The 26,345-nt window shown below is 30.1% G+C and overlaps 1 protein-coding gene across 5 annotated transcripts in view; it reads right to left on the bottom strand.

Annotated features, from left to right (window-relative positions):
- Positions 1-704: 704 nt before the first annotated feature.
- Positions 705-26,345, bottom strand: part of LOC129968492 (calcium and integrin-binding protein 1-like) — a 78,571-nt gene continuing 52,930 nt past the window's right edge. For 4 of the 5 annotated variants that reach the window (XM_056082426.1, XM_056082429.1, XM_056082428.1 and 1 more), the window contains exons 2-7: positions 18,404-18,483; positions 18,213-18,247; positions 7,156-7,255; positions 4,816-4,963; positions 3,195-3,393; positions 705-956 (exon numbers count right to left, since the gene is read on the bottom strand). In XM_056082426.1, the coding sequence (XP_055938401.1) occupies positions 935-956; positions 3,195-3,393; positions 4,816-4,963; positions 7,156-7,255; positions 18,213-18,247; positions 18,404-18,454 (555 nt within the window). In that variant the 5' untranslated portion in view covers positions 18,455-18,483 and the 3' untranslated portion in view covers positions 705-934. The remainder of the gene's footprint in view (positions 957-3,194; positions 3,394-4,815; positions 4,964-7,155; positions 7,256-18,212; positions 18,248-18,403; positions 18,484-26,345) is intronic. The other variant, XM_056082425.1, reaches the window with a different exon arrangement.

Genomic DNA, 26,345 nt, shown 5'->3' with positions numbered 1-26,345 from the left:
TAAATCTTTTAACAAACATTACATTTTTATGAATTTAAAATGTTGCTTCTCTACACAGTAAGCCTTCTAGTAAGGAGCTAGTTTTTCAAATATTGTAATAGATGCCGAGTCATTGACCTCCAACCTTGGCAATTATTTGGCGACAAAAGTGAAGGACCTGGAATATTTGAGAATCGTAACAATAGCTCCATTAGATTCGATTTCTGGTGGCTGTTCTAGAGCTTTTTTTGCCCTCTCATGGAAGATATAAAATTCCGGGAGAGAGAGCTGAAGACAGTCAGTCAGTTAAACTTAAGTGAGTAGGAGTAATAGATGAGTCAAGGGACAAGAGTAGTTGAGCGAAGTGTCTCTCCTGCTAGCCTTGTCGGAGCACCTTGTGCTTTGCAATTGTTTAGTAATTTGCTGCTTGCTGAACTTTTCAAGATACAACCTTTGAATATACTTTGGTAACAGAAGTATGAAAATTCGGTAATAATATATATAGGTTTTTATTTTTGTTATTTTTATCATATCTTAAAATTGTTAGAATGTACCTTTAAACCGCATCACTTGCATTTTGCAAATTAGAAATATAAATGCTCAATTAAGCATTTATAGCAAGCTACACTGAACTGAATTCAATCAAATAGACAACTTCCCATGAAAGTCTAATTTTAAGTTAAAAATTTCAATATGTCATTTTTTTCAACATTTTATTTTACAAAATTATATTACAAAAATTGAATCAGTTGTATTCTTTGTACAGCATTGATATGTTGAAGTTTTATATACAAAAATAAATTATCTGAACTTGTTTATGTGAATAAATACTGTGCTCTACACAGTTAAAACAGTTTTTCTATTTGAACTAATTGATTCTTTGGTAAATGGAAGAGTTGCCTAGTATAAAATCAACAAATTTGAATTACACTGATTTTGATTATCACATCAGTGATCATATCCGTATGGCAAAACTCCTGCAAAAGAAATATTTCATTATAAACATCATTCAAAGTAGACATTTCAAGTGATCAAAATATTTTGGTAAAACTTAAGAATACTGTACGCTTTCTGAAACACGAAAATCGTGCTAATCCTCCAAAAATTCGAATGGTATCAAATGACTGTTTAGCTTGCAATAAAAATTTGTCATGATTATATGAGACGAGAAATCATCCAAAATAATGCAGATTTGGCGACCGTACATTAATTTTAAGTCTAGCCAATATTTTTTTGCTGCATGATCAAAATCTTAAAATCATTACAAAAATTATAAAATACTTTGTTCGCTTTTTTTTTTTTTTTTTTTTTTTTTTGCAAAAACATTTGATATTTTTATTTATTAAATAAAAATAATAGAGTATTAATTTTCACAAAACATTTTGTTAAATTAATTAAAAATATATTTTAGACCAGAGGTTCATTTAAGAAAACTAAGATATTTCTGTACCATAAAATAATAATTTCAAAAAAATAACGGATATTTCAGTTCCTAGAAATTATAAAGAGGTTTGAAATGCTGAAAGCTCATAAATTAATATACAAAAAATGTAAGTAAAAGGATGAACTGGGTGGCTCATATATTTAGAATGGATGCTGATTCCATATTAAAAAAAATTCTTTTACATAAACTTTTAGCAAATAGGAAAAGGGGTAGACTCAAAATGAGATGGATAGAGTCAGTGGAGATAGAATTCCTGGCTATTCAGGAAAGAAATTGGCGCACAAGTGCCAAAAATAGAATGCGGTTAAACAGAATTCAGAGGAAGGCACTGGCCCACCCTGGGCTGTCTAGCCAAATATGATGATGATGTAAGTAAAAGGAACAAGTATGATTTAAAAAAAAATAGCAAAGCTCGAGATTAATGTTTGGTCACCAAAGTTCAATTATTTTTCAACCGAGTTCTCGCCCAATGTAATAATCGTGCTAATTTTTATTGTATTCTAAATGCTTTTTTGTTACTATTTTAGGCAGCCATCTAAGATGGCGGACTTTCGGCGAATTTTTGGACATTGGCATGATTTCAGCGCACTTGGCTATAAATCGTATATTAATTTTAAGTCTTACCAAAAATATTTATTTTGCAATTAAAAATATATAATTCTTGAATTTTTCACATTTTTTTTAAATTTATATTCTTATATATTGAATAATTTTCATGCATGGATCTGAAACTTTATATTGTAATATTCATAAGCATTATACATATCTATTAAAGTGTTTTCTATTTATTTCTGTGCTTTAATTTATTTTTGTGATACTACTAGTCGCCTTTGGTAATCAGTTAGTTTGCCAGAAATATTTATTTGTAATTTGAAAGAAAATTCACGCGATCAAATATTTGATAAAACAATGAAAACGATTTCGGTTTCGCTCATAACAATGAAAATATAGTTGCGAAAGAAATACTTAAAATATGTTTAAAAATAATTGAATCCAGATTAAAGAATTATGCAGCTATTAAATTGGCATCTTTGAAAAAATGATTTTTTGAACTATAAAACGACGTAAAAATTATTTTTATGCAGGAATGTTTTTGAAATTTATTGCGTAGAAATATAAAAATCTAGTTTATTTTTTAATTAATTAAAATTTCAAAAAAAATCGCTCCGAGGTGCACATTTCCACCCATAATACTATATCTGGGTTAAATTTGGTAACTTTCCATCGAATGGTTTGGCCTGTTGAGAACCAACAAACACATACAGACACATACATTCATTTCTATTATGACATTTGTAATAAAAAACGTAATGATGATTTTAAATTATATATTTGAAACTTTTAAATTTTTAGTTTATTGAAATTAAAATAATTGTAATTATTGAGCTTTTTCATACAAATTATACTAAAACTCCATTTAGATCTACGAAATTAAAATTTCATTGCTATAATACATTTTTAAAAAAATATTTGCTATATGCTAACATATTCCCTTGTTTGTAAAATATTTGTTCCAAAAAGGAACTGCCCTTTTCCTTTAATTTACAATCAATACTTCCTAACTGAATATGTTAATGCCCCGCCTTTATTTTGGTGATGTCATCTACAGATGGCGCGCCTGTTCATTATATTGTGTATGCTTCGTTAAAAAAATTAAGTATTACAGTCTACTTGCTCGTGTGCTGCGTGAGTCTGTGTGTGTAGTGACTGCGTAAACAGAATGCTGTATCTCCTTATAAAATGTAATTAAAAATGAAGTAACAATAGATACCTTGCAAAGTCTGGACACTTCAACAAAACATGCTTAAATTCTCCGGGTGATAACATTCCGTCCTTATCAATATCTGCTTCTTCCATAGTTTTATCAACAACGACCTGTATGTCTTCCTCCGTAAGTATCTCACCAGCAGTCAGAGCTGTGATCAGTTTCGTCAGATCCTCTTTTGATAAGAAACCGTCTCCATCGAAATCTTTTAGAAAGAACCATGTTACATCATTAGTAAAATTGTAATCAGTATTTCTTTTGTTTGAAATTTATTATTGAAATGAATAAATTGGGGTTTTTAGCAACAAAGACAGTCAAAGTTTACTTTCGTTTCTTCGAAAACATTAACAAATAACACACACTGCACAACAACTAAACAGATTTTGAATCGATCTATAAAAGTAGAGTTGTTCAAAGATTATATCAAAAATAAAATTTCATTCCTTTCAAATTCTTTTTTAAAATCATTACATGATAATCATTTTATTTTTTTTAAAAAATGCACACGATTCAGATTTTTTACACAGATTTTACAGGAGTAATAGCAATATCAGAGCTAATTTTCTTCAGCTTTTGTTCAGTGGCTTTATCCAATTCAATGAATCGAGTTAATTCAATATAAGTTAAATAGTATTTTTGTAATAATCAAAGTAAGAATTAGTATTGAAGTCATATTAGGTACCTCAATAATACTGCGGTCTTAAAACTTTTTTTAAACTTTCGTATACATATTATAGAGAAAGTATAGTAATCGTCAAACAATTCGAACTCGAGATTTTGATGAATCTCCACTCCATGTCTTCGAAAAACACATTTTTGGAAAATGCCCGTCTGTCTGTCTCAGTGACAAAGAAAACTCAAAAACGCTTTGATCTAGATGGATGGAATTTGGTATACAGTCTTTATACCGTATTTGTAAATGAATATCTAATTTTAGGAAAATCTGCTTAGAGAAAGTCTGTCTGTCCGGCTGTGGAAATATACTTTAACACGATAACTATAGAACAAAGAGAGCTACATAGATAAAATTCGGTGCACAGATTTAACATCTATAGTGTAGACGCCAGTCAAATTTTGAGCCAAATCCAAATCGGTCTATATTTTCAGAAACAAGTAAACGAGATAATTCAAAACTGCAACGACTTAAGTATATCAGATTTTGTATGGCACTTTGTGACTGCAAGTGCAGTTTCGCGTCCAATTTTTGCTTTGGTTGGTTGAGAAAAACGAGTCTAAAATACAAATTCGATTTTTAGATAATATTAACGCAAGCCAGGAATTAATCGCCAAATAACTAGCCAAGGATAGCACGATAAATTCAGTAAAAATGCTAAATTCACGCCAAAAATTAATATTTCATAACTATTGTACACCAGTGCCATACAAGGCATTCTCTGGCATGACAAGTTTATTAAGGTGTATGGGAAAATGTTGTGGGGTGATTTTGTTTATTCTTGAAATAAATATTTGTTTTATCATTATCTTGAACTTTAATTATAAGAAGAAGAAAACTATTGCATGGCAGAAAGTTTACAGAAATATATTATTCAATAACTAAAATAATAGAATGCATTTCTAGCAATAATATTAAAACGCATCTTGTAATAAGAAAAGGTCCATTTCTTACCATAAATACAAAAGGCGTATTCTGCTTTCTTCTCGGGAGGTGTTGCAGGACTAAAAACTGAAACCATGTCTAAGAAGTCTTCAAAAGACCACAACCCATCGTTTTCAGAAGAAAATATTTCACATATGCGGTCAGTAAACGGATTATTCTGAAAAATATAATTATAGTAAATGAAAGTTTAAATACAATATTTCAAAAAATGGGTAAAATGTTAAGAGGTGGTTGTCCACACAATATCAAAATGAAAAAAAAAAAAAAAATTATAGAATGCATGATCTTAAGTTAAATACAACGACTTTTGCCCGTTTGGTATAGGTGACAAATAACCTTAAACTATATTATTCAATTTTAAGTTACTACTTTTTATTGTTATTTGCTTAGTTATATTTATGACTCTTTCAAAATAACATGAGGGCTTTTCGAAACAAGCATCTTAACTCTAAATCGTGGTCAGATGAGGAGGACGATATTGAATCGGGAATTACCACTCCATACTTCTGCAACTTAATAGCGAAAGGACATTTGGCTTCGACTTATTTGATATACACCAAAGAAAATCTCGAATCTCGGTAAAATCTCGGATTTGGAGAACAGTTCCGATATCCGATTTCACTAAAGATCTGGCATGTATGCGGACTTGGTGCATGTTAAATCTGGTGTCGTGGACTAAATATTATCCAGTTGGTATATACAGGAAACTTAGAGAGGGAAGTGCCAGCTCAGATGCCGTCTTTATCATCTGATTGGGGTTCAAAATTACGAGGTTCATTCCAAAATATATAGCCCTTGAGTTGCTTCAAATGGGATGTTAATATAATTAACAAGCTAATGTGTATTAAAAACACTTGCACTTTTTAGATGGAATCGGGTTTTGAACATAAAATCCTCCAATCCTTATCACTGAACCATCAGACCCCTTCCCATTTCTAAGATATAATCGTATTTGCATTTGCATATAGGATGTGACGTGGATTAATAAATTAAGGTAAAACTATCTTCTGCGTGATGAATAATTTTGAAGCTATACGAAGATTATTTTGAGATGGAGGTCTCATTATTTTAAACCATGGCCAGTAGACAAGGATCTAACCTGATTCGGCTCTCCATTTCAAATCTTAAATTACACAATGAGAAGGTATTTTATCGTTCTCAGATTGAATGTGTATCAGCTCATCAGCTCTTTGATGAACTCGGGTCTCAAATCCGCGATTCTCTTATCTCGAAGCTTTAAACTGATGGAATTGAGGTTAAAGCAACAAATAGTATTACAACTTGAAAGTATACCATAGTTCTTTGCTTCATAAAATGTATCATTAAAGTATTTAAACAAGAATAATTTTTAACCAGGATTCGTTCGATTTTGTAAAGAATAGGAATTAATAATCGAAAAGATCTGAATAATTTTAAGTTAAGATTTGAAAAGAATATTATTTCAGTCATAAAATTTATAGCCATGTATAGCAAAAAAAAAAAAATGGCATTTATTGCATTTTAAATCACGATGCATTTATTAAAAAAAATAACAAGAATAATAATTAGAGTACGTAGAAAATAAGTTCTGATGTCTAATTAATATTTTGATAGTCACAATCTTCAGTTAGACTTTGTATACGGTACGGTTTCGTCGCCAAGTTCACAAAGCATTCGCCATCGTTAAAATGCTCGCCAAATGTTGGCTACCTTGAAAAGCGGTTTTAAAAAATGAAGTTTCATTTTAGAAGCATTCAATTTTCATTTCATAGGATTGTAATTAAATTATTGTCGTTTGAAATATTTGACGAGTTTTTGCTTGAAAACAAAATATAGTTTGGCCTCCATACCGTAGTGAGTATCTATTAGATACCAAGACCATTGGAAGGCTACAAGAACCTGAAGTATAACGTAGCAAAACACTTCATTATCAAATGAGTCTTGTACTACATTTGAACATAATTGCAATCCATTTTGAGAATGAAGCCCCAGTACTATGTATTTCCAAATCAAAAAACATTTCAGCTTATGATAATAACGAGGTAGTTACAAATTATTTTTCACAGAATTCTTGGAAGCTCTTGTCACAACAAAAAGGTTGAAAATTCAAAAAATTAAGAAAATCAAGAGGGGCAAGATCTGGTCAATAAAGGGGAAAGGTAATATAATGACGTTATCTTAGGAATACGAAGGAAATGGCGAGCATACTGATTTTCTTAAACATTATCACAACTCAAAAAAAGATGTGCACTGCTCAGTCGAACGAATCAATCAGCATGAATGCTTACTTTTGCTTTATAGCTCAACTGCGACTTAAATTTTTAACGACAATTAACTTGTGGAGAGTCTATTTATACATAAAATTCATACCTGAAATTCTGGCATTCTTTTAATAATTTCAACTGGAATTCTTGCAAGCTTATTTTTATTTAGAATTCGAGGATGCAAGTTTTTAAATCTCTTGAAAGCACTGTAAGAAAAAAAAAATTAAAAGTTTTGTATATAGAGTAAAATTTGAAATAAAAGTGGCCTAGAAATTTCAAAAGAAGTCATTAATAATTCTCACATAAATTATCATATCGATATTTCAATGAATTATATTATTTTCACTGGATTATTTTACTGCAATATATTAATCTATATTGCAATAAAATTCAAATATATTTGTCAATATAAATAGCAGAGTGAATATGCAAATAAACATCTTTTATAAAAAAAAAAAAAGAGAGTTTTCTTCTAATGATGTAGATATTAAATTCATATAAATCAAAAAATTAAAATTGGGATAATTTTAATTTTTTAAATTAAAATGATCTTAAATCAGATTAATACGATTAATTTTACATAAATTCCTGTTTTACATCAATTTAAAAAATACTCATTTCGGGACAAGATATAAAATACCATGCTGTTGTTTGGAAGTTTTCTATATTCATGTTTAAAAATTCTTCAGAAAATTTGTAAAAAATCTATAATTGGGGAAACAAAATTGTAGTGTATATTTAACATATTGTTATTATTGTTTCGTTTTAAATTTATTACATAACTAGCCGCCTTTGGCGACCAGCCGGTTCGCCATTATTACCGCTCGCTACAATTTTCAATTAAATATTTTAAGTAATTGGTCTCTTAATAGATTCTCAAACAAAACATTTTTAATCTTCAAATTTGGATAGTCATACCAAACTTATACTGTTGTTTAGATCGTTTCGTTCAATTTACTATATATATTTTGCTGATTTGTTGTCATTTCGGGTAAAACTTTGTAGGAACAGGTTGTGAGTAACGCAACTCATCATCGCAAGTTATTGTGGTTCACACGTAACTAAATATTATAAATAATTATTAATGTTTTGTATTTGTTTAATTGTTATAATTGTTCATGTTTGTTGTTGAAGTAATTGCATCAAAAATATTTTATATATTATTTTTGTGTTAAATGAAACTATTTTTCTGCTGTTGCATCTGGCAACGAGATTTATATTGTAAAAATAAATAGAACGAGTGAGATGCTCGCCGTTGCTTGGATTTGACGTAGTTTGTGATTTTATTTTAATTTCTTTAAAATACTTTAAATCGTTGGTCGTAATATCCTAAAATAAGAAATGCTTATTTTATGTATCGAGCGTTTACAATCTGCACATTAAAACGCAGAGTCATACGCCGATAAAGTGGTGACCCGGAAACAGAACTGCAATGGCGACCAGCGAAAAACACGAACCGAAACTAAGTGCAACGGAAACTGCAGCTAATGGTGAAGTAGCCAAGGTTAGTATAAAAATACCTCCATTTTGGACAGAAAAGCCAGAAATTTGGTTTTACCAAGTGGAGGCGCAATTTTCCATTAGTGGTATTAAATCGGAGGAAACAAAATTTCATTATTTAATTGCGCAGATGGAACCAAGATTTGTTGAAAATTTATGGGATATAGTCACTGATGCTAATGAAAATAAATATACCGCTGCGAAGGAGAGATTGCTGAATACCTTTAAAGAAAGCGAAAATAGACGTATTCAGCGTCTCGTGTCAGAAATGGAGTTAGGCGATTTACGGCCAACTCAACTACTTCAAAAAATGCGTAGTTTGGCGACAGATGGGATTTCGGATAATGTGTTGAAAACTCTATTTCTTCAAAAAATGCCGGATTCCATCCGAAATATCCTAATCGTCAGCAATGAAGATATCCGGAAACTTGCCGAAATGGCTGACCGTATTGTAGAAATGCATCCGAATCGGGAAATATATGCTACATCTAGAGGTGATATACAGCAGGATAGTGAAATAAATAGTTTACGTTCACAAATTGTTTCTTTAGAGCGTAAAATCAACCGCTTACAACTTGAACGCAGTCGTTCAAGGAGCAGAGCTGCTAATCAAAACAATCGGGGGCGCAGCGCGTCTCGTAAACGATTTAATCCTGCTGGTAAGTACTGTTTTTATCATTATAAATTTGGAGCAAAGTGTCATCCCGATAAATGCAAGAAACCTTGCGAGTGGAAAAATGCAAATTCGGAAAACTAGCATCAGCAGCAGACTTAACGGCGAGTTCTGCTGCGGAAGTAAATCAAGATTGCCGTAAATACCGTCTATTTGTCTTTGACAAAACAACGGGTTTGCGTTTTCTTGTGGACAGTGGAGCTGATGTTAGCATTTTTCCCAATACCGCAAAACAAATTTCAACTAGTGATTATAAATTATATGCTGCAAATGGAACTGAAATTGAAACATATGGAACGAAAGTATTAACCCTTGATTTGGGATTACGTCGTGAATTCCAATGGCCTTTTGTCATAGCAAATATCAAACAGCCAATTTTAGGAGCAGATTTCCTAAATCGTTTCCATTTGTTAGTTGACGTTAAGAATAAAACATTAATTGATGGAATAACTAACCTCTCTACTGAAGGTAAAGTTGCACCTGCCTTAAACGTCAGTGTAAATACAATGTACAGTGCCTGTAAATATTCAGATTTATTGTATTTGTACCCATCTATTACAAAACCTAATTTTTTTATTTCTGATGTAAAGCATACTATAAAACACCACATAGAAACTAGGGGACCACCAGTGTACTCTAAGGCAAGACGATTAGATCCGAAGAAATTAGAAACTGCCAAACAGGAATTTAAGTTTATGCTGGACAATAATATTATTCGTCCATCTAAATCAGAGTGGGCCAGTCCACTGCATATGGTCTCGAAGAAAGATGGATCTTTCCGACCATGCGGGGACTACAGAAGGTTGAATGACCAAACACTCCCAGATAGATATCCAATTCCTAGACTTGAAGATTTTCAGCACATTTTGCCAAACAAAGTCATATTTTCTAAAATTGATCTTTTTAAGGCCTATTTTCATATTCCTGTTGCAAAGGAGGACAAGAAAAAAACAGCTATTATTACTCCGTTTGGACTTTACGAATTTAACAGAATGAGTTTTGGTTTGCGGAATGCTCCGGCAACATTCCAAAGATTTATTCACGAAGTATTTCGAAATTTAGACTTTGTGTTTCCTTATTTAGATGATGTATTGATTGCCTCTTCTAGTGCAGAAGAACATCGCTCACATCTCAAAATTGTTTTTCAACGCTTAAATGATTACGGGCTTCGCATAAATGTCAGCAAATCAGTTTTCGGAGTTGATTCACTTGAATTTTTGGGCTATAAAATTTCGGCTAAAGGATCAAGGCCTCTGCCTGAAAAAGTAAAGGCCATATTAGAGTATCCATTGCCAAACACCCTTCAAAAATTGCGTACATTTTTAGGTATGCTAAACTTCTATCGTCCATACATAAAAAATGCTGCGGCAACTCAAGCCCCTCTTCATGAATTTTTAAAAGGTGCCAAAAAGAAAGATCAGAGAAAAGTGCCTTGGAGTGAGGCAACTGTAAAATTATTTGAAAAATGCAAAATGGATATAGCAGAAGTTGCAATGTTGACATATCCAAATTCCGATTATCCTCTGTCTCTTCACACAGACGCATCGGATTTGGCTATAGGAGCAGTTTTGCAACAACACGAACCTGATGGGTTGAAACCTATCGCATTTTTTTCAAAAAAGTTAAATGAGGCACAAACCAATTATTCGACGTACGATCGTGAACTTTTGGCTATTTATTTGTCCGTAAAACATTTTAAGCATTATTTGGAAGGTAGAGATTTCCAAATCTTCACTGATCATAAACCTTTAGTTTTTGCTTTTAAGCAAAAGAACGACAAAGCGTCGCCAAGACAGTTGAGACATTTACAGTATATTTCTCAATTTACCACAAATATATGTCATGTAAAGGGTCAGGAAAATATTGTCGCAGATACATTATCGAGAATTGCTAATGTTAACCTGCCAACTATAGACTATGATCAAATTGCTGAAGCCCAAACTGATGATGACGAACTGAAACAACTGCGACTTTACAGTAAATCCTTGAAATTTAAGCAGTGTCAACTTCCATCCGGAAAATCTTTATGGTGCGACACATCTACATCAAAGGTTAGACCTTTTATTCCAAAGCCTTTCCGTATGCGGATGTTTCAACAAATCCATTGTTTATCTCACCCTGGAATTCGTACAACAGTTAAAGAAATGTCATCACGATTCATTTGGTCTTCACTGAAACAGGAAGTTCGTAACTGGACACGAGCATGTCTACATTGCCAAAAAAATAAAATTTCGCGGCATACAAAATCCGAATTTGGAACTTTTAAACCGCCTGATGATCGTTTTAGTGTAATTCATATTGATTTGATTGGGCCGTATTCTCCATCGGATGGATACATCTATTGTTTGACATGCATCGATAGACACACATCTTGGATGGAAGTGGTTCCTTTACGGCAGATCACTGCTGAAGTTGTTGCACAAGCTTTTTACGAATGCTGGATAACACGATTTGGAGTACCTTCTCTCGTGGTTACGGATCGAGGAACTCAGTTTACTTCAGAATTATTCAAAAAATTAGCAATTATTTGTGGTGTAAAATTACGGCATACGACGTCTTATCATCCCCAAAGCAATGGAAAGATAGAACGCCTACATCGCACGCTAAAAGCAGCCATTAGATGCCACAACTGTATTCGATGGACTGAGTCGTTGCCTACGGTTCTCATGGGTTTACGAGCTTCTCTTCGAGACGATTGTAGTTTTACAATAGCAGAAATGGTATTTGGTAAATCTATCAAATTACCTGGTGAATTTTTTGAAGATTCGAAAACTGTGTCCATTACAGATTCTTTTGTTGATAATCTGCGAAAACAGATGCAGTTAATAAAACCAAGAATACCCAAGCAAAAATGTAAACAACACATTTTTGTTCCACAAGATTTAAATACAACTACTCACGTATTTCTTAGGATTGATCGCGTAAAAAAACCCTTAGAACCGCCATATGAAGGACCATTTTTAGTATTACAACGAACGCAAAAATTTTTCACGTTATTAATCAAAGGTGAACATGTAAATATTTCTATTGATCGAATTAAACCAGCCTATAAGTTAACACATTTTGACACTTCTGATGCTCCATTGCCATCAACTGTTAACAGTCCTGCATTTTGTGAACCCAAAAGAAGTGACTCAACTAAAAGGATGCAACATAAGAGTGCATTAAGTGATTCAATAAAGGACGAGAAACTGCCTGCTTTAACCACACAAACACGTTGTGGAAGGAAAATAAAACGACCTGTGCGTTTTACAGACGATGCATAAAATGTTGTTCTAGTGCATTCTATTCATATTAAATTTAAATGTCATTTTCAATTTTTTTTCTAATTAACGTAACTTCGTTACTGGCAAGGGAGTGATGTAGGAACAGGTTGTGAGTAACGCAACTCATCATCGCAAGTTATTGTGGTTCACACGTAACTAAATATTATAAATAATTATTAATGTTTTGTATTTGTTTAATTGTTATAATTGTTCATGTTTGTTGTTGAAGTAATTGCATCAAAAATATTTTATATATTATTTTTGTGTTAAATGAAACTATTTTTCTGCTGTTGCATCTGGCAACGAGATTTATATTGTAAAAATAAATAGAACGAGTGAGATGCTCGCCGTTGCTTGGATTTGACGTAGTTTGTGATTTTATTTTAATTTCTTTAAAATACTTTAAATCGTTGGTCGTAATATCCTAAAATAAGAAATGCTTATTTTATGTATCGAGCGTTTACAATCTGCACATTAAAACGCAGAGTCATACGCCGATAACTTCAACTTTAATTTAAAGCGGAAATGATGAAATTGCAATTAATATAAAGATATTTTTTAATAAAACCGAGCGTTTTATTTTATTTATCATCTTTATTGTTATTTATTTATTATTATTATTGAATATGAGTATTGCAAACAGAGTCGCTCGGTATTTAAGTCTTATGTGAACTACAAAATATTTTTCATAATTTGTGTAATATCTCAAACAATAATTCAACAAAAATTTCTCAGATTCAGCATAAAATTCAGTTTTTAGTTTTGTTTTCAAAAGGATTGAAATGAAATAAATAATATTTTGTTTCGGCCTATAAATATATTTCAAAAATTATGAGGTCTAAATTTAATGCAGTAAGGTGCATATTCTAAGAAATATTCTGGACACACCAAATTTTAAATAAATGAATGAATGTTTCTATTTTCCACGATCAACTAAGACTTATTTATAAAGTTTTGAATGTTAAAAATTTAGAAAAACTCAACATTTTCATAATCTTAGGCCAATTAATCTTCAGAAACCTGTGCGCTGATTGGCGTATTTTCTTTGAAACGATCAATGGAAAATCTAAAATTATCCTTTTTTTTATTGTATAGTGATATTCAAATTTTCATAAATGAGTTAATTTCCAATCAACTAAATCAATCACTTAAACTAACTCTTTTTATTTAAAATATTAGTGTTTCAAGAACATTTCGTTATTCGTGATTTCCACAGCAGAAGCTTTATGTAAAATCCAAAATTCGTTATTTATTAGAGCATTTATTGAATCAAGTTACATAAAATATAATCATTTTCCATTTAGACCATTTTAGCAGATCTGTGTCTTAAAAGGTTTACAAATTAGCTGTGTGGCCCTGATTTGAATGGATATCCTGTTCATATTAAACAAAACTTGCCTTAAAATAAAACTGCTTTATTAGATTAATAATAAGAGTGTAAAAGATAAAATAATTTTTCTTGAATTTATTTTTTTAGAAAAAAATAATATTTCGTATTTGTCTCATTTCCTACAGACACGTGCCGAAAATTATATTTTTGCAGATTTCATTTCCAAAAAGATTTAATTTATTTTTAGTTGGAGCTTTAATCAATGTGATGGCAACACTTTGAAAAAAGCTAATTTTTTCCCATGAATGCGAAACGTGCTCGTGCAGCTTAAATTTTAATTTTATTTTGTACGAAAAAAATTGTTGAAAAATATAGTTAAAATATTTATTTAAAAATTCATTAAAAATAGAAATTTAATTTTAAGGTTAAAACATTGGTATCATTTAAAAGATAAATTTTTGATCTTTAACTTCATGTAAAAATCTTTTTTGTGCGGTAATATTTTCGGAAGTTATAGCAGAAACACGCCAAAATTTCGCTTAATTTTTAAATAAATAAAATTCTAATTAAAAGTTCGAAAAAATAACCCCCAGGTGCACATTCCCAGCCTCCAGAGTATACACGTGCCAAATTTGTTAGCTGTAGGTTGAATGATCTGGCCTGTAGAGCGCCAACACACACACACACACATACACATTGAGCTTTATTATAAGTATAGATTAACTGGAAATGGACTTCTACGTTTTCAATGGGAAACAAATGCCAATATTCCTTTTTTCCAAAATTTCAGACCACATCAACATGAGAAAAAATGAATGCGCACAAATTTCCTACACATGTTTTCACTTATATCTGATGAAATAAAAATTTGAACCCGAAACACACGAGTATTATTAAATCTGTGGGTTTAATCAAAGCAAACACAAAAGTGAAAAGAACGTTTTTATATAATCTCGTAGAACGTTTTTATATGCCGAGTGCTATATCAACACTTCGTTATATGTAATCGTATTTCTTTTTCCCTTTGTTGCTTGATATCACTGTCTCGTTCCGTCGGTCATTCATCAGCAGTACAAGCTATGTAAATCCGAATACTCCGAGCTAAATTAATTGCCACGGCGGAAACCGGTCAGAATTGGCGTATTTTGGGGTGGGAGATTTGCATATCCAATTTGTATTAACTTTCATCATATCGCACCATTTAGAATAAGCATTTAGTGCTGAGGGAGAGGTTTGCGGTATTTGCTAACAACAGGTTTCCCAAGAAAATGAACGAAAAGCTTACATGGTGTGGCCCTCATTATCTCTATTTTTCAGCACCTGGCATAGATATCTGACTTAGCTTCTAACTATGGATACGGGTAAGCTGTCGTGCTAGATTCTTTCAAGAAAATTCATTCGTATTTGCATTTTATTTAAAGAAAAGCATGAAAATAACCAAATTGACAAGAATCCATTGCTTAGAAGTTTACCAGTTTTTGATTAAGGCTGGTTAAGAGCAAAGCTGAAAGATAGAATATATAACCAATTTTTACAGATTTACATTTCTCAGCCACATATCATTTTAATTTCTGCGGCTCAAGAATAAAAGGACTAGGAATTTTTGCCGTTTAGTGGTGTAAAGTTGTCAACTTTTTTTGGGGGGGTGGGGTGGGGTGGGGGGTTAGTATACATAAATTCAGAAGACAGTTTCACGTTGTACGTGAGTCCTCTTGTATATACATACATGTTTGTGTTTCTATTGTCTTTTTTTCCCTCAATAAACTTATAATATATATATATTATATATATATATATATATATATATTAAGCATTATTTTTTGAAGCAGGTGGCAGGTTCGAAGACGTAGAAAAGACATTGCATTTTTTAATTTCGCTATAATTCATCAAGGGGAGGCATAATTTATTTACAAGAAGGTGTGGACAAGGCACGTCCACACTCTGTGCGGCACAAGAGCAGAAGTGGGGAAGAAGTGAGAAATAAATCCTTCGTCTTATATAGCATGAGATATTGATAGGAAAAATATTTTTTTTTACAATGCTAATATAATATTAAGATCCTGATAGGTACTTCTGACGCATGTCAATCAAAAGTAAGGGAAACACAGGGATCTTTTAAAAAGAATGCGCTTACTGGACATTTTTCTATCCTTTCAAGCAGAGCGTGTGAAAGTGCAAATGTAAGCATTTTTACAAAGCTTCTGTTGAATTAATTGCGTAGAGAAAGTGGAACTGGATCAGGAAATAATAGAATATTTTAAAATGAAGTTACTATAGGCTAAATTAAGATAAAACTTTGGGAATTACTTTGGATTTAAATTAGAGTTTAAAATATCATTACATACATGTATGTGTGTGTATATATAACAATACATAGAGATTATAATCTGAAATTTAGTTTACAACGCTGTAAGCACGTAAAGTTGTATTTCTTGAAAGATATTTATGTTCTGTTTAACCCTTTAAAGAACCATTTTTTTCTAGTCATATTTTGTTCAAATATTTTTAGGTTTGAAATTAGAATGAGAAAAGGAATTCATTTAGCTTATTAGATAAATTTAATTTGATTAATTAATTAATGTGGTTAATTAATAATTAAGTAACAAATCAAGACATATCATTTTGTGTGAGATAAAGAACTGAAGCATCTAAGTTTCTGTCTTTCTAAAAAAATTTGTCAGAACTTATGCCAACCTACATAATTTCATACAAAAGATTGATGAATTTGGTGGGAAGCATACTTCCCACGGCCCTAGAAAGGGTTAAACCATAAACAAGAAAATTGCGGATGCATTACATTAGAAAAAATATTATTCCATATTACAGAAAGATTTTTTTTTACATTATATTTCCTTTTTTTCCTTCTCTCAATGGAGTTTATGCTCTCCATTGAAAGAGGAAAATTTAAAAAATCAGTCTTAATAGATTTATAATTTGGTTTACAAATTCTAAAGCCAGCTTCGTTTGCTTTTTTAAACATCATATAACAATTTCAGAAACAAAATTAAGACATTTTTAGAAGAATAAAAATTTTATACTCCCTCAATTCTCTGTAAATATGGTAGATATTGAATTTATTATTTCTTAAATCATTCTATAAATTTAAATTCCACTTTTAAAAGTTATTTATTTTTTTGACGAAGAAAGAATTTTAGTTCAGACGATATTTCGATTTATTCTTCTTTCTGATTCAATGCGAATTCAGAATATTATATAGCAACTAAAAAAGTAAATTTAAAGCATCTTTCGCACAATAAAAATGTTATGATCCATTAAGCGACTACTTTTACAATTCCATTTTCGAAAATAATTTTATTTACAATTCAATAACGCTAGCCCAAACGATTTTTCGATTTATTCTTTCGAAAATTGCTTTCATAGGAAATAATAGTATAGTCCTGCATAAAATATTTCGTGTAAAGCATTTACTTCTACAAATTATGTGAAGCAGATTTTTATTCAGTTGAGACTTAAAAAGAATATTTAGTTTACACATAAACGAATCTATTTTGCAAGAACATAAACCTAATTGTACGTGAATAATCTCACTTCTGATACGTAAAATTTTCATCTGCAATTTTGTTCTCTTAGAAAAGTCTTACGAAGAAATGGTACGTACACTTAAAATCATTTTCTTGCTTCAGACATGAAAAGTTGTTGATTCCAGGAAAACCTGTAGTGCGAGATAATGACGAACTTATTCTCGGCAACTTCAAATAGGAAATTCTTTTACTGTAAATTTCCAGATTTGTCATTATTATTTCTTTCTGCACTCTTATTACTTACTCGCATATGGTACGAAATATCGAAAAAGAAAACACCGAAATGATTAAAACAATTGGATCTCGAGATTTGATGATCTTTCTCTCTTTTTCCCCCCCTTTTTTTACACAGTGGTGGAATGGGGAATTTTCAGAATTATTCTCTCTGTCGTTCTATGAATGCAATAAATCAGAAATAGAATCAATGTATGCTAGTACGATAGTTCAAAAATGCATGACAGATAAATAATATTTGATACAAATTAGTAAGAAGAATGAAATTCGGTAAATGCCATTTATATGAAAAGTGAATTTTTTTACAATTTTTTTATATAAATCTATTAATGTTAAAACTTCTGCCTTCCATTAGAACACAAGATATCAGAAACGTTAAGCGCTAGATTAATGAAATTTACAAATAGTTTTATCACCAGAATTGGATGCATATCAATTTTGAGCGAAATCCATCACCGGATTGCTGTTTGTTAAAATATCTCTTCTTGTATTTGGGTTTTATGATTATTCAAAAACACAAAAAGCTAGTTAGATGAAATTTTATAGCTCACTTTTTCACGTAAATAATAATCTAAAAAATTAAAATCCATTAAGACTTATTAAAAATTTTATACTCACTATTGTATTTCTCTTTCTGTTAAATAAGTCAATTCCTGAAAAAAAAAATATTTCCAAAATTAGAATTTAGAGCTAAAATTACTATGCTGTTGACGATATTTTAACAAAAACTACAGAATCATTGCATCTAATTCAATAAGAAACATTAAATTTAAAACTCTACTTGAAAAATAATTGATATTTAAACTTACTTTGTAATATTGTAATTCAGATTTCGTTAGCTGACTCTTACTATTGCCCATGATAGTAACGGTTTTTGACTAGACAGTTCCTAAGAAATAAAACCAAATACATTAGCAATGTCAAAATGAAACTTTTTACATTAAAATAGACAAAGAAATAAGCATCTTTTGTTATTTTTTGAAAAGCCTTACCAAAACTTTATTAAATAAAATCACGTTTAAAAGCGAAACTTTATATCAATGCTTTAAAATGATTTTAGAGAAGAATTTTTTTTTTCTAGACATATTTTTTTAAAGAAAACAAGACTAAACTTAATACTTGATGAATTAAATTATAATATACAGTATACAGCAGACTATAAAAATCGTTCCGAAATGCTGATCAATACCGACATGAAATCTGTGTTTATTAACCTAGCTTATATTGCTAGGTAAAGCAAGCAATTTTCGAAAATAATAATCAAAATTTCGAAAGACATTTCATTAAGTAGCGGAAAGGATTTATGATTTGGTTATAGTTTAAGCAAACTTAGAACAGCGGAACAAATATTTGTATATCCTGTGTGTTTCCGGCAACAAAACTTACAGCGTTATGGAATGTTTCCGGCCGCACAGAAAAACAGCAAAAAAGAAGATAAACATAATTTAAAGAAATTAATTTTAACGATAATAAGAATGTATCAACTTTAGCAAACCTAGACACCATAAACAGTGTAAATAGGAACAGAATATTAACATAATAACAGTATAAAAACGCATAAAAAAGTTTTTTTCAATACGAAGTTTTTTTGAGATACATATGTTTGTTCTAGCCCTTTCAACATGCATGGAAACTTGGTTGTTTGAATGAACTAATAAAGTACAATGTTTCAATCGACTAATAAAATACAACCCAATGAACTTACAAGTTCACACAGTTCCTATACCGTAACTACTATTTCAAAAACAATCTATAAATGATGCTATCACTTCTAAATTTGACATTTCAGCGACTTTTCGACAACGCGAGATAGTGGCACTAGATTATTAAATTAATAAAAACCGCTACAGAATGAAGAAAAACATAAGAAATATTAAAGCTTGATCGGGATATAATTTCACTTTTTCGAGAAAGAAAAGAGAGGGCACATAGCGTCTAGTAGCGAAAGTCTTGATTGTTGGAATCAGATTTTTTAAAAAAATATAAAGCAAAAATAATTCAAAAAAATCTTATGAAAAATTTTATTGAAATTTTCAAAAAGTAATTATTTTTGGAATAAATATTTTTAATTAAAATTCTACTTATTGCTCAACATCTTTGTTCAATGCTTCGATGATTTGTTTTATTTTTTATTTAAAAAGACGCTTGGGGTGGCGAAAAGTTATTCTGCGCATAAAAAGAGCAACTTAAAAAATTACGACCAGAAATTTTTTTAAAAAAAACTCTGATTTATAGCATTTTGCGTAAATGAAAGGAAAAAAATTAATATAATTTTTATAAATTAATATATTGCTAAATAAACTAAAAAGGAAAGGAAATCAGACAAATCTTAACAATGAACCTTTTTTTTTTTTTTTTGTATATAACTAAAGGGTTGGAAACACTAAAAATACAAATAAAATAAATTAAAGCTATTTTATTTTACCACTAGAAATTTAAAAAAAAACAATTGGTAAATATTAAATTTTACGGGTAGAAACATCTAGTAAATATCAATTTCAGTGTGTGTGTGGAGGAGGGGGGGGGGTTAAGATTAGTTTAGTCGTTTTAATTTACTGTTTTAAAATAACACTAGGGCTGTTTTAGGGATGGATCTTATAATTTTTGTCGAATGATGAAGCTGGAAATCGGATGTCTGGAGCTGGAACCCCCTTTCCAACCTTCCAAACCACACAAGGAGGATGCTTGACTTCAGTGGATTTAACGTATATCAACTTGCGCGCTAACGTAGTGCTTTATTTAACTTGCTAACCATTTACACAGCGGTTCTCCGATGGAATCGTGTTTCGAATTTGGAAAGAATGTGGCTGAAAGTATGACCTTAGCACTAGACCACAGCTGTCCATCTAGAAGAGGAGTATGAATTATTCCTTCAATACATTTTATATTCGGGATTCCATGTAAAAGATGGTCAAACATAGAACTGAATTTAGAAGATGTCAATTAATCAGTAAATTTCTAGTAATAACTAGTAAATTTCGCGTTTCTAGTTTATTAAATTTTTTATGCATTTCTATTTAACTTATTTTAAATCTGTAATTTGGAATTTTGGGGTAGCTTTTACATCCACTTCTGGTTTCTTTAGTTTTAAAATTAAATACACTCGTATGTCCTGGATGACAAAACACTGTTTTAATATTTTCAAAGTTAATTATAAATTATTTGATTAATTAAATTTGCATTACATGTTAGTGGCGCTACCTAGTAGGGAATTAGAAATAAAGATTGATTTCAGAGTTCCATTACATTTATATCAATGAATTATAAATTAAAGACTGAAAGCTTTATAATTAAAATCAAAACATTATTTTAACATATTAATAAAAATCTTCGTTATATGAAAATAATTGTGAAAATAAATAAAAGGAAGAATAAGATGTCCGTTCGTGATATATGTGAAATCTCGGGAAACAGCAAATCTACTGTGTTCAACATTATCTTCAGATTCAAGAAAGCAAACCGGGATTGGGAAGTGGAGAACGCAGAGTGCTTTAATGAAAGCTGAGAGAAATAATTTGTGAAACAAGTTCACGAATTCCCGGAACAAGTGCTGTGAACTTGACTTTAGAAATTATTGAGGACATCCATAAATTCTGAAATTTTTAGAAGCATTTTAAAGAAGCTATTTTCATAATAGAACAACAACAAAAAATTCATTAGCAAAGCTAATAAATATATTAGAAATGACATTTGCTAAAGCTTATATAAAATAGTCAATAATGTTTTGGGAAAATGTCATCTTTTTGAATAAAAGCAATTATAACACAACAAAAAACTAAGTTTTTAAGCACTGTACACCAAATATATGATAATCCATTGCAAAATACAGAGGTCGTAATGAAATGGTTTGAGATTATATAGAAAATTCCGATGTGAGAAATTTAGAACTTATCGATTGTATGATGAATAAATAGTACATATAGCTTCGCATTTTAAGAGAAATTTAAAGCAAAATCAAGCAATATTGGAATTTCAAGATATTTTAAATTTTAGGCATTAAATTGGATGCTGGCATTTGCAAGATGTAGTTCCTATACCATTGTCATGATGTGAATTACCAGAGACAAGATATTAATATCAACGAACACGTTCAAAATTATTAGCAGCAAGAAATTAATACCAGTACCAGATTTCTAGTAGAATAAGTACCAGATTTCCAGTAGAGGGAAATTAAAAGAGAGCTTCTAGCTAAAGAAAAGGCAGAATTGATTTCTTAATTTTGTATCAAATTGTTAAAATTCATGCCATATCATCCCTCATGAAGTCATAAACCGCAATGAGATTAAAAAAAGATAAAAATTATTGACGTAGGTAAACAATTTGGCAATCCAGTATTGCAATTGTGGCAGTTTTTAAAAAGCAACAGATTTTAATTGAGGTGCAATCTTGACAAAATAAAAAGTTTTTTACAATAAATATAATATCATATTTTATGTGAAATAAAGTAGTGCTCGCTATTATAAAAAAAAGTGGAGGATTTTCATGAAATTAGTATCGGGCTGCAAAGAAATTTAATGTAAAAACAATTAACGGACAAAGATCGCAATGATGCACTTCATAGGTTTTTGCAATTGAGTAAAGATCAAAAACTGGAGCATGGTTTACTAGTAAAGTTAAGGCTGAATTTGAAGTCAGCAATTTAGCGAGCTCCAGAATGCCGTGAAGACCAGATCTTAATTCAATTATAACAATTCTATATTTAGAATTTTATGAATATATATTGCCAATAAATTTAATCGAAATTACAAATTCTTCAAAATGCATAACATATATGAGGTCAAAAAATAACTAAAATGTATATCACATTTGTAGACAGAAAGAATACGTACTATTTTTTTTATCTCCTTGATTTACAGGAAAATGTCGCAATTTTTGTTTATATATATATATATTTACTTTAAGTTAAAGTCATAATTATACTAAAATATGAATTATATTTGTGTTATCGGGATTTTGATTTATTTGCGATATAGTTAATTAACTTTGGCTTATTTACATACTAGCCGCCTTTGGCGACCAGCAGATTCACCAATCTTAATGTTCGTTAAAATTTTAATAATTAAATATTTTATGCAATTCCAACTTTAATAGATTCTTCAGCAAAATATTTTAAAACTTCAAATTTTGATAGTAATATAATTCACTCATAATATTATAAAGGCCTTCAGTCATAACGTGATATGTATCTCTCTAATTTTCTGTTACCCCTCTGTTTAATTTATGTTTTAAATTAAAGTGTAAATGATTAATCTGCGATTAATATAATAATATTTTTTACTGAAACAAAGCATTTTTTTAATAATATGATTACTGATAATAGAATCACTGAGCGTTTAAACTTTATGGGCACTAAAGAATATCTTTCTTCATTTATGTAATATCTCAAGAATTTGTCAACAAAATTTTCTCAGATTCATCATGAACAGATCGATTAATTAACAATGTTTCATTTTAAATGCATCAAACACTAAGAAAATAAAATGAATCGTTTAAAATAATCGGTCGAAAACAGGTTTAAAAAAACTACTTAAAAAACGATGTACTTAAAACTATAAGCATATACAAAAAAAATATATAACTAACATAAATACAATTTAATTACAAAAGCATGCAACTAACCTAAAAATAATTTAAATCATTGAAAACAGGTTAAAAAAAACTACGATGTACTTAAAACTATAAGCATATACAAAAAATATATAACTAACATAAATAAAATTTACTTACAAAAGCATGCAACTAACTTAAAAATAATTTAAATCATCCGTTGATAATGGTTGTCATGACAACAATCAGAACAATGCGCATGCGTGAATTTTCTTCGCCAGTTACGTTAACGCAAATGCGAGAATTTTTCTACGCCAGTTGGGGTAACGCTATGCAGATTAGACATTTTTAATTTCCTTTATTCTGTGTTATTTTAATTCAAAAGTACTTCAGAATGAATCTGAAACATGGATTAATTAACAATGTTTAATTTTAAATGCATAAAACATTAAGAAAATAAACAGAATCGTTTGAAATAATCCGCCGAAAAATGTTAACCCTAGCCTCATTACTGTTGGGAGAAAAAAAACTGAAGTCTTACTCATTTGGCGGTGGGAAATATGGAAGATTATTTTGGCGGAAAAGTTGGCGGTGGGGAAAATGGAAGATTTTTTTGGCGGGAAAGTTAGTTTTTAATTAATAATTAAAATTTCAAAAAAAGGGACCCCAGGTGCACATTCCCGACCTCTAAGGTATACATGTACCAAATTTGGTAGCTGTAAGTTGAATGGTCTGGCCTGTAGAGCACCAACACACACACACACATTGAGCTTTATTATAAGTATAGATGACAGATTTATATTGAATTAAAACCTTTAAAACTGCATTGTGGTCTTTTTTTTTAAGTACTGCATATTCCAAAGCAATAAATTTAGCGAAATTAAATCTGCATAATTATATAAATCGTGCAATATTTCTTTCCCTAGAGTAATTTTCTTTCTTATTAAGATAAGTAGAGAAAAAAATGTCCAGACTTCAAAGCAGTTATTTAAAATCAAAAGCTTCTATCTTTAAAAAAAATGGAAAGAAAACTAGAAAATAATTTCAGAAGAGAAACAATTAATATATATTCCGCATATTAAAATCTACAACTACGAAACTAACAAAAGAACCTAAGACCATAATAGCAAAATTTTTCAAAGCTGGAGGAAAAAAATAGAAATCCTTTGAAATGTTACAAAACAGAATGATAATTTTTATTTTGTCACTTGAGATTTCTTATAATTTTTAACTTTCTTGACCGCTTCAAATAAATGCATTAAAAAAAAACGGTTTTCAATTACAAGTAATTATTATTGTTATTATTTTTTTAGAAAATAAGTTAATAAAAATGTCAGTTGCGAAATAATGAATTAAAATAACAAAGCCTTGCCTCCCGCCTGCTGAATCAACAAGACTATTCGTACTAAATAGCTTTCATGATCGAATTTTGATGAAAAAATACTTGCAGGAAACAGAGCAAATCATAATTAATTTTCTGAAAAATTTATATATGTACTATTTTAGTATATTTCGTGAAAAAAATCTTTTTATTAAAAAAAACTGGACAATATCTGAAGATTGTTTTACTTGCACATCCTATTGATGAATAAGATAAGAAATTCCTGCTCATGGAATACACACCAAAATCCCCACTCCAATTTTGTTTTAAATATCCATTATACATACTGCAAGAAAGACTCACTATCACATCACAATGTCAATCAACCGGCAGCTCGATAGTAGCTGACAAGGGATGGGGCGAGACAATCCATACAGGAGTGTCAAACGATAAGTGGCTTGATGTTAGATGACATGCGAGGTTTATTTGACCGATGTCACTCAAACTGTCTATTATAATTTATTTAAAGAAATCACATAAAATATTTTTTTGTTGTTGGTTTAACTTGTATGAGATTCTTTCATATGAAGATTTCGTTTTTCGAACTGTCATTTCCACAGCAAAAGAATTCTAAATTTCGATACTTTTGCCAGATTTTCAGAAAAATTTCCTTCTATTTCTTTTTCTTCTCTTTTTACATCCAATTTTTTTTTCCACAGATGATTTCTAAACAATAGTTCTTTCCCATACCGCTCCAATAGTTTTACAACAGTAATTACTGAATCAATTACATGAAATCATCTGTTGACTGAATCATGTTTACAGAAACATGGACAAAAAGTTGATTCAACAAGAATCATCATATGCATCATCGCAAAAAAAAAAAAAAAAAAACAGAATTAACTGGAATACATACATAAAAAAAAGTAATGAACCACATTTTTATCATGAAATTTGAAAATGCAATTGCTACAAAGATAAATAGTTCCTGATACACAATTATCTTTTCCACGCATCCTTATCATATTTCACTCCAAAAAGTGAAACTAATATTATAGCTTGATAACGTCCCTTAACACTAGAAGCCAATAAATCTACAATTCGCTATTCTTTTACTATGTCCCGCTGCAATATTTTTTAAAGCATATTTGACATTGAATTATAAAATGGAGTTAGTTAAATAAATATGACTAAACTATACAATTTTCCATACTAGTTACTCCGTTTCATGGAAATAATAAGAAAGTAATAAAAAAAGCGAAATGTCAGCTTGCACTTTTTTTTTAACAGCAGTTAAAGTCATTTTCCAATTCTCATTTTGGCACTAACAAAAAAATCGTTTGCAAATTGCAAAAAAAATCTTTTTATAAATTCTATATTTCCATTTTTAGTGAAGGAAGAATAACTGTTATATCTAGAAGGATTAGTTAGTGTTAACCTTTTAAATTCGGAAAAGTAATTCGATGCTTAATTATTTAATACAAAGATTTGCTAATTAAGTTGAAATAAGTTTTAAGAAAAATTTCCAATAAAAATTAATCTGCATCTTTTCACCACACTGTAAATATTTTTAACAATCAAAATTTTTAAAAAATAAATAAATAAAACAGAAATGTTGCACCATCTTGAATGGCGCCTGAGAGGAGACATCCGAGTACAAAGGGTTAATTATCATAAAAATCATAAAATGCATTTAAAATTAATTGAAATTATGTACCAATATTTCATCAAACTGAATAAGTTGTCAGCAAATAAAAAATGATTTTATTAAAATATAATTTCTATAACAATTAATGTTCCTCTAGTATGATTAGAATGCGATATATTAGAACAAGAATGCGAATATTTTTTCGTTTTAAATTAATAATTCTGAACCTTGACTA

Source organism: Argiope bruennichi, chromosome 5 (assembly GCF_947563725.1).
Source record: "Argiope bruennichi chromosome 5, qqArgBrue1.1, whole genome shotgun sequence".
Taxonomy (NCBI): Eukaryota; Metazoa; Arthropoda; class Arachnida; order Araneae; family Araneidae; genus Argiope; species Argiope bruennichi.
The sequence above is the reverse complement of the archived record's forward strand: the minus strand, read 5'-3'. Positions and strand labels throughout refer to the sequence as shown.